Below are 9,365 nucleotides of genomic sequence, written 5' to 3'. Positions count from 1 at the left end.
TCGGCTCACTGCAATCTCTACCTCCTGGGCTCAAGCGATTCTCCTGCCTCAGCCTCCCAAGTAGCTGAGATTACAGGCATGTGCCACCACACTCGGCTAATAAAACATTTTTTTTTTTGAGACAGTCTTGCTCTGTTGCTAGGTGCCAGGCTGGAGTGCAGTGGCGCAATCTCGGCTCACTGCAACATCCACCTCCTGGGATAAAGCAATTCTCCTGCCTCAGCCTCCCGAGTAGCTGGGTCTACAGGCGCACACCACCATGCCCAGCTGATTTTTGTATTTTCTTAGTAGAGACGGGGTTTCACCATGTTGGCCAGGGTGGTCGCGATCTCTTGACCTTGTGATCCGCCCGCCTTGGCCTCCCAAAGTGCTGGGATTACAGGTGTGAACCACTGCGCCCGGCTTGACTATTCTTAAAACTCCTCTTGGTGTTCATGACCTGATCTCTCCTACTTTTCTGACCATACTTTCTTGTATCTGCTTTGTGGACTCTTCTTTCTTTTCTCTTTCTTTCTTTCTCTCTCTTTCTTTCTTTTCTTCTTTCTTTCTTTGTTGTTTTTTTGAGACACAGTCTTGTTCTGTTGCCCAGGCTGGTGCAATCTTGGCTCACTGAAACTTCTTGCCTCCTGGGTTCAAGTGATTCTCCTGCCTCAGCCACCTGAATAGCTGGGATTACAGGCATGTGCCACCACGCCTGGCTAATTTTTATTTATTTTTTATTTTATTTTTTATTTTTATTTTTTTTAGTAGAGACAGGGTTTCGCCATGTTGGCCAGGCTGCTCTTGAAACTCCTGCCCTCAAGTGATCTGCCTGCTTCAGCCTGCCAAAATGCTGGGATTACAGGCATGAGCCACTGCACTCAGCCTCTCTTCCCATTTCTTAAATGTCTGTCATGCATATTTCCCATTGTATATATCCTCCCTGGGCATGATAATGACTATCCATTCTCTATCTTTAGTCCAGACTTCTCTTACTGAGCTGCCTTACTGGTCCTTTCCACTTGGATGTCTTAGAGATACTAAAAAACCGCAAACTGAGTTCCTCATTCTTTCCTGATCCCTGACCACCCCTCCCTCCATTCTGTTCCTCTTATATCTGATATACATCCATAACTTGGAGAACAGTAACACCTATTTATCTCTCCAGCACCCAAGCCAGAGAACTGAGAATCATTCTTGACTCTTCCCTTTCCCTCAGTGTTCACATCCAATGAGACACCAAATTCTGCAGATTTTGATTTTGCTTTTTCTTTTTTTTTTAATTGAGATGGAGTCTCGCTCTGTTGCCCAGGCTGGAGTGCAGTGGCGTGATATCAGTTCACTGCAACCTCTGCCTCCTGGGTTCAGGCGATTCCCCTGCCTCAGCCTCCCTAGTAGCTGGGATTACAGGCACGCACCACCATGCCCAGCTAATTTTTTGTATTTTTAGTAGAGATGGGGTTTCACCATGTTGACCAGGATGGTCTCGATCTCTTGACCTCGTGATCCACCCGCCTCGGCCTCCCAAAGTGCTGGGATTACAGGCTTGAGCCACCGCGCCCGGCACCTGCTCTACTTTTAAGATGCCATTCCAAGTTTTCCGTCACCATCTAGGGAGATTTGACCACTCCCTCTGGTGTACCTATACTGTTCGTACTACATAATTATATCCGGCACTTATAACACTTTATTGCATTTGTGTATTTACATATCTGCTTTTCCCCTTATAAACCTCAAACTTCATGAAGACAGGACCTTTGACTAATAGACACCTATATCCAGAGTACCCAGTACAGTGCCTAGCACAAGGAGGCACTTAATAAATATTGAATTCAGATGAGAGCACCTCCTGGAAAGAAAAAAAAGAAAGAAAAGAAACCTTTTTTTTTTTTTGAGATTGAGTCTCGCTCTGTTACCAGGCTAGAGTGCAGTGGCAAGATCTTGGCTCACTGCAACCTCTGTCTCCCAGGTTCAAGCAATTCCCCTGCCTGGCTAATTTTTTGTATTTTAGTAGAGATGGGGTTTCACCATGTTGGCCAGGATAGTCTCGATCTCCTGACTTTGTGATCTGTCCACCTTGGCCTCCCAAAGTGCTGGGATTATAGGTGTGAGCCACTGCACCCAGCCAGAAAGTATAAACATTGAATGAATGAATGGAAACAAAATGAAAACAAAGCAGTGGGCCAACCCAATAAAACACTTGATAAAATCTCATCAATTTACTGCAAAATGAGGCAGAGGTCAATCTGGATAGTGAAAAATAGAAATGATCTATTATTCTAAGGTCAATATAATTCTGTTACTTTGTAATCTTATATAGATCTCTATTTATGTACCACTAACTGTGCTGCTTTATGGTGTTTACATATCTGTTTCCCCCTTCCAGTCTGAAAGCTTCATGACCCGTCTTATTTAGCTCTGTATCATTGATGCATTAACCTTAATAGATGTACAATAAATATTTGTTGAATCAAAATTAAGGAATGATGCTGGGTGCGATGGCTCACGCCTGTAATTCCAGCACTTTGGGAGGCCAAGACAGATGGATCACCTGAGATCAGGAGTTTGAGACCAGCCTGGCCAACCTTACAAAACCCCATCTCTACTACAAATACAAAAAATAAAAAAGCTAACCAGGCGGTGGTGGTGTGTGCCTGAATCCCAGCTACATCAGAGGCTGAGGCAGAAGAATTGCTTGAACCTGGGAGGTGGAGATTGTAGTGAGTTGAGATTCCATCACTGCACTCAAGCCTGGGCAACAGAGTGAGACTCCGTCTGAAAAAAAGGAAATGAATAAATAACATAAAACAAAAATTAAGGAATGAAGCTAGCCAAAGTAGCTTCTTATAAAGGTCTAGGGATTTATTTCAATGAAATGAGTATTATTTTGTCTTACTATATTTTAAAGCTATATAAAGGGTTGACATTTGCATACATTTTTCTATTTGCTCAGCACAAACATTCATTTTTATAGATTCTACAAATATAAACTCCAGTTTCCTCTTTTCTGAAATATCACAGATTCCAAATTAGGGAAGTCCAAGTTAGTGAAGCTTTACCATATTGTACCTTACTTTGTTTCATTTTGCTTGGTATTCATATGCATCTGGGATTTGACAAAGCAGGCACTAGAAAATATGAATGTGCCTAACATGTACCAGTTTTTATGGACCTACTAAATTTAAAAAAATTTCTTTTTTTTTTTTTTTTTAAACGGAGTCTTGCTCTGTCACCCAGGCTGGAGTGCAGTGACACGATCTTGGCTCACTGCAACCTCTGCCTCCCAGGTTCAAGTGATTCTCCTGCCTTAGCCTCCGGAGTACCTGGGATTACAGGCATGCCCCACCACACCCAGCTAATTATTCTACTTTTAGTAGAAACGGGGTTTCACCATGTTGACCAGGATGTTCTCGACCTCCTGACCTCAGGTGATCCACCCCCTTCAGCCTCCCAAAGCCCTGAGATTACAGGTGTGACCCACCGCACCCAGCTAAAAAAAATGCTTAATGTTATTTATGATTTATAATCATAAATGTTTTTAAACTATAAAAATCAAATTATTTGCCTTATTACCTTTGGTGCTTGTCTTAGTCCATTCAGACTATTATAATAAAATAGCATAAACTAGGTAGCTTATAAATAACAGAAATTTAGTTCTCACAGTGGAGCTCAAGATCAAGGTGGCAGCAGTTTGATGTCTATTGAGGGCCCACTTTCTGTTCACAGATAGTGCCTTCTAACTGTGTCCTCACATGGCAGAAGGGGCAAGTCAGCTTTCTGAAGCCTCTTTTATAAAGGAATTCATCTCATTTAAGAACACTCCACCCTCAGACATAATCATCTCCCAAAATCTACTAATATCATCATCTTGGGGGTTAGGATTTCAACATATGAGTTTTGTTGGGAACACAAACATTCAGACCATAGCAATGATGCTACTAAGGTTTAAATCACAGGGATCCCAGAAGATTGCTTGGTTTTTGTTTTTTTTTTTTCATTTTATTTTACTTTTTTGAGATGGAGTCTCCCTCTGTCACCCATGCTGCAGTGCAGTGGCGTAATTTCGGCTCACTGCAACCTCCACCTCCCCAGTTCAAATGATTCTTGTGCCTCAGCCTCCTGAGCAGCTGTGATTACAGGCAACAGCACCATGGCTGGCTAATTTTTGTATTTTTAGTAGAGACAGCGTTTCACCATGATGGCCAAGCTGTCTCCAACTCCTGACCTCAGGTGATCTACCTGCCTCGGCCTCCCAAAGTGCTGGGATTACAGGTATGAGCCACCGTGGCCGGCCTCTTATTTTAATTACATAAAATTAAGATATGAACAATTATATGTAATGGGACACCAGTGGCTGGTGTGAAAGGGGAATGGAGGTAGGAAAGGAGGACTCTGCTTGTGTTTTCTTCATTCTAATGTTAGAATCATGGTTAATGCAGTAATTTCCTTATAATATTCCCACTCTAGAAACGTGCTTACAAGAGCTATGTTCGAGCCCTCCCTCTACTGAAGAAAATGGGGATCAATTCCATTCTCCTCCGAAAAAGCATTGGTGCCCTTGAGGTGGCCTGTGGCATCGTCATGACCCTTGTGCCCGGGCGTCCCAAAGATGTGGCCAACTTCTTCCTACTCTTGCTGGTGTTGGCTGTGCTCTTCTTCCACCAGCTTGTCGGTGATCCTCTCAAACGCTACGCCCATGCTCTGGTATTTGGAATCCTGCTCACCTGCCGCCTGCTGATTGCCCGCAAGCCTGAAGACCGGTCTTCTGAGAAGAAGCCCTCGCCAGGGAATGCTGAGGAGCAACCCTCCTTATATGAGAAGGCCCCTCAGGGCAAAGTGAAGGTGTCATAGGAAAGTGGAAGTGCAAAGAGTGGACCTTCCAGGCAGTTGCGTCTACGACACCAGGAAGATGTCAGTGTGTGTTTCTCATTCGATTTATTTATCTTGGGGAAGGGGAAAAATGTAAACTGCAAGTTAATGACCCTATTGGCTTGTGTACATCTATATGCTAAAATGACTTCCCCACTTGACATTTGTGCACCACCTGTAATCACTCTGGGGCAACTCTCACATCTTGCTGCATGTACATGTATACGGCTACTATTGAAGTGTAATTGTGAGATGGACTCCAGCAAGCATGTGATTGTGAGATTGTGTATGGGAAAATGTATTTAACTACTCTGTGTGTGTGTACACATGCACAAACGCATGTGCAGAGCAGGCTCTGATCTTGAACTAATCCTGCACAGGCATCCTTCCCTTTATAGATTGATTCCAGCAAAGGCAGAATCAAACAAATTTCCAATAAAGAGAATCCTGATTTAAAACAAGTCATGTATTCCCATGGCCGGGAATCTCTCCACAGATGCTGAAAACTTAAAACTCACTACTTTAGAGAAAAAAAATTCAATTTGAAACACCGAGTTATGCATAAAATTAATTAGGCTCTATTCCAACAGTTTAAAATTTAAATAGTTATATTGAGTTTAATTAAAACAAGGGATGCATGCAGTTAAATTGATAGTTTAATTCTTCAAGTGCTAATACAGGAAGTTTCACCTTGCCTTTGTCTGAGCCACACCTACTAAACCCCTTTACTCACAGTTTGAAACTGAAGCAGTAAACTTGTTTCCTGACATCTTCTTCAGATTGTCTTAAGCCCAAAGTTGCCTCACTTCCACTATTCTCAGCAGCCAACCAGGATTTGGCAGCTGCTCCACTGCTAGGGTCGAGGAAACAGAATCAGTCTTGTTAGAAGTCTGTGAGTCTCAAACTTTACCTGTTCTTTGCAATCATCCAAAATTTGACAAAGAAGCTATATTCAGTGTTTCCTTGCCAAACAAATTTACTACTCTTATTGATTCTTCACTGAGGTTTGCTAGTGTAAGCAGAGTTCCAAGTCACCCCTAGAGTTGTCTCTACACTTCTTTATCATTCCAGTGGGTGGAGTTTAGCTGGGGGAAGGACATTTCATAAGGGTTAGTTGGATTGAGCAGTATAAACATTTGCTTTTTTCATTACGTACTGTTGTTTTTCCTTGTTAGATGTGCTTTGGTGGTTTAATATTATTGTGCCAGGGATGGGGAAATGGGTGGGGGGTGTGTGTGGGAAGAGTACTTATTACTGTATTTTCTTCGGTGTCATTGTTCTTGGTAATTGATACCTCTCTGTTTTATTTCTCTCATTCTTTCAAAATAAAACTTTTTGAAATTTGGAGGAAACTGTCTGGACAAGTACTGAAAATCTGGAAATTAAGGATCATATCAAAGGATTCAGCCTCTCTTTTTCTGAGTCTGGATGAAGGAAGAGAGGAAAGAGAAGAGTATAATCACTTAATATGCTAATGAAGTTGCCAACTTTCTGATTTCTTTTTTTTTTCTTTGAGACATGATCTTGCTCTGTTGCCCAGGCTGTAGTGCAGTGGTGTGATCACAGCTCACTGCATCAGTCTGCCAGGTTCAAGTGTTCCTCCCACCTCAACCTCCTGAATAGCTGGGACTATGGCATATGCCACCATGTCCGGCTAATTTTGTATTTTTTGTAGAGACGGGGTTTTGCAATAGTGCCTAGTCTGGCCTCAGACCCCTGGGCCCAAGCAATCTGTTTGCCCCGGCATCCCAAAGTGCTGGGATTACAGGTGGGAGCCATCTCACCTGGCCTAACTTTCCAATTTCATTTACGTTCCCCCACACTTTTGTGATGTTAGCACACAAGACAGAAAGCCACATAATTAGGATCCCAATAAAATTTCCAGGTTTTGGGAGTTTTGCTTTATTAGGTGATGCCAAGGGAAGTTAGAAAAATGATTTCAGAGAAAATTGAAGATATATTAAAGGTGAATCACTAGCTATCACTACATATATATATATATATATATGTCCACAAATTAGTACAAGTTGCACTGCCTCAGACTTGTCACATTCGGCAAGATATTTCACCACTCTAGTTTCATCATCTACAAAAAGAAGGGTGTTGAAGCTTTAAATTCCCTTCTAATTTACATTTCTTTGAGCCTATGAAACATGATTAAAAGCATGAAAAATAATTCAAGAAATTTTCTTTTTTTTCAAGAAATTTTCAATTTTATTAAAGAAGAGCATTTATCAGAAAAAATGGAAGAGTCTCAGTTGTCATGCATGATTAAATAAGAGTTTGTGAAACTACTCTGAAAACCATATATGATGTGGTAAATAATTATTTTTGCTGTGTGCTTTCCCAAATACATAAACTTAATTTTTGATAATTCATCTCTAAGACTGCAGTTCCCCCCAACTAGTTTACCTGAAGTTTATAGGTATGTTTTGGTCTCAACAACTCAGTGAGTCATTAAATTTATATCTTTTCTCTCTTATTCCTACTCTAATAAGAGATTAAATTAGAGACTAAGCTGAGAGCTCAGACTAAACCCTTGTTGCTGTTTTAAAGCCAGTTTCTTTAAGGTCAATTAACTTCTCATGGTTAGGAATAGTTACATGTTGACAGCCAGTTTTCTAGAAAACCTTGGAGAATATCTCTACTGATTCTCGGTAAAAGGAGGGCAGATCCAGCTTTTCTTTCCTCCCACGCCCTAGGTTCACATGGGGAAAGCGACAGGCTCTTTGACTTAAGTCTCAGCCAGGGAGAAGCCACCTTTATTGTGAAGTTTGCGGTTTCACATTTTCCTACAAGGTCCCGACATTTGGGGTCAGCGTAGGCAAAATAATCATTATAACTGATCATGCTAAATTCAAGAATGGAGACCTGAATTGTCCCATCACACGCATAATGACGAATGCGAACATTCCTAGCCCAGTGGGAACGCCAGCCAATCAGTTCACTCCAGCAGCAACGGCCCACTCGCTGCGCGCCGCCTAGGCCCCAGGTAGGTGGGGCAATCCGCTCTCCGTAATTGGGTATACGTCAGCGTCGGCGCGCGCGCCACCTCCCGCCACAGAGCCACCTCCCGCCACCTCTAGCCAGTCAGGCTTCAGCTGAGTGCGTAGCTCCGCCCAGCCGCCGCTTGGGTCTGCGAGGAAGCGCATGCGTGCGGGTGGAGTCCGCTTTGAATTCCGGAGGCGGTATTCGGTCGTCAGAGGCCTCTGCGGGTGTTTGTCCAGTGTGTCAGGTGAGAAGGTACTTCTAAACACCGCGCGAAATAGGGGAGAAGATAATTTTTTAATTTTTGAGGGTGGGACTATCCTGCAAGATGTGGCTGTGGTCCCGTTTTCCGTAGCCAATTTCGCTTCCAGCTGGGGCAGGGTGTGAAAGGGATCCTTGGGAAGCGCTGGGATGGTTCAACTGGGTGGGGTCAGAAGCCGCTCCCTCGCCCTTCTTTCCTGGGACCCTAGGAAACGACTTGGCACCTATAATCTCCCACTGGGTTGGACATACATAGTCCTCTTCTGATCTGGCCTCATCTGTTCCAGGGAGGTGGGATTGAGTAGGTGTCATTCCGACCATTCCTTTCGTTTTTCGTTTGAAGCCAAAAACTTAGAACTCATTCTTGGTTACTCTTCCCTTTTCCCTACATCCAATTCTTTTATCACGGCCCGCTCTGTCTACTTCCAAAACAGCACTAATCAAATCATTTTCCACCTCTACACCCTAGGCCTAGTGCAGGCTACATTCATCCCTTTACTGGACTTCTCTAACAGTCTTTTATTTGGTTTATTGCCGCTACTTGACCCCTAACATCCTCGTCTCTGCACTGCAGCTAAAATGATCTTCAAACACAAATCAGATGGTATTGCTCCCTTCTCCAGCCTTTCCCCCTTCCCCTATGTTTTCCCAAGACATTTAAAATCCAAACTCCTTACTCTGGCCTGCAAATCCCAGTGTGATCTATCGAGTCCCTGGCTACGTTCTGACTTCATCACTTATTATCTTTTACCTCTTTCATTCCACTCCCTCCAGACTGATGTTGCTACTCTTTCTTTTTCGATTTCTTTCCTTCCTTCCCTTTCTTTCCTTTCTCTTTCTTTCTTTCTTTCTCTCTCTCTCTCTCTCTCTCTTTCCTTTTCTTCTTTCTTTCTTTCCTTCTTCCTTCCTTCCCTTCGGGTTGGGTGTGGTTGCTCTCGACTCTAATCCCAGCACTTTGGGAGGAAGCTGAGGCAGGTATGGATCACTTGAGGTCAGGAATTCGAGACCAACCTGGCCAATATGGGGCAACCCCTTCTCTACTAAAATACTACAGTTAGCTGGGCGTGGTGTCATGCGTCTTCTTCTTCAGTCTAACGCTCTCCCAACTGAGCTATTTCGGCCACCGGCATGTGCCTATAATTCTGGCCACTGGAGAGACCGAGGCAGGAGAATCCCTTGAACCCGGGAGGTGGAGGTTGCAGTGAGCTGATCAGGCCACTGCACTCCAGCCTGGGTGAGGAATGAACTCTGTCTCAAAAAAAAAAAAA

At 43.3% G+C, this 9,365-nt stretch overlaps 2 protein-coding genes across 2 annotated transcripts in view; both read left to right on the top strand.

Annotated features, from left to right (window-relative positions):
- TMEM35A (transmembrane protein 35A) overlaps positions 1-6,200 on the top strand; it is an 18,873-nt gene extending 12,673 nt beyond the window's left edge. The window contains exon 2 of the mRNA XM_017505858.2: positions 4,447-6,200. Within this exon, the coding sequence (XP_017361347.1) occupies positions 4,447-4,830 (384 nt within the window). The 3' untranslated portion in view covers positions 4,831-6,200. The remainder of the gene's footprint in view (positions 1-4,446) is intronic.
- Positions 6,201-7,996: 1,796 nt separating this feature from the next.
- The window catches only part of CENPI (centromere protein I), a 74,394-nt gene continuing 73,025 nt past the window's right edge, over positions 7,997-9,365 (top strand). Inside the window, exon 1 of the mRNA XM_037730423.1 lies at positions 7,997-8,083. The gene's annotated coding sequence lies outside the window, so the exon portion shown is untranslated. The remainder of the gene's footprint in view (positions 8,084-9,365) is intronic.

The sequence above is a fragment of the Cebus imitator genome, unplaced genomic scaffold (assembly GCF_001604975.1).
Source record: "Cebus imitator isolate Cc_AM_T3 unplaced genomic scaffold, Cebus_imitator-1.0 Scaffold343, whole genome shotgun sequence".
In the NCBI taxonomy this organism is placed as follows: domain Eukaryota; kingdom Metazoa; phylum Chordata; class Mammalia; order Primates; family Cebidae; genus Cebus; species Cebus imitator.
The sequence above is the reverse complement of the archived record's forward strand: the minus strand, read 5'-3'. Positions and strand labels throughout refer to the sequence as shown.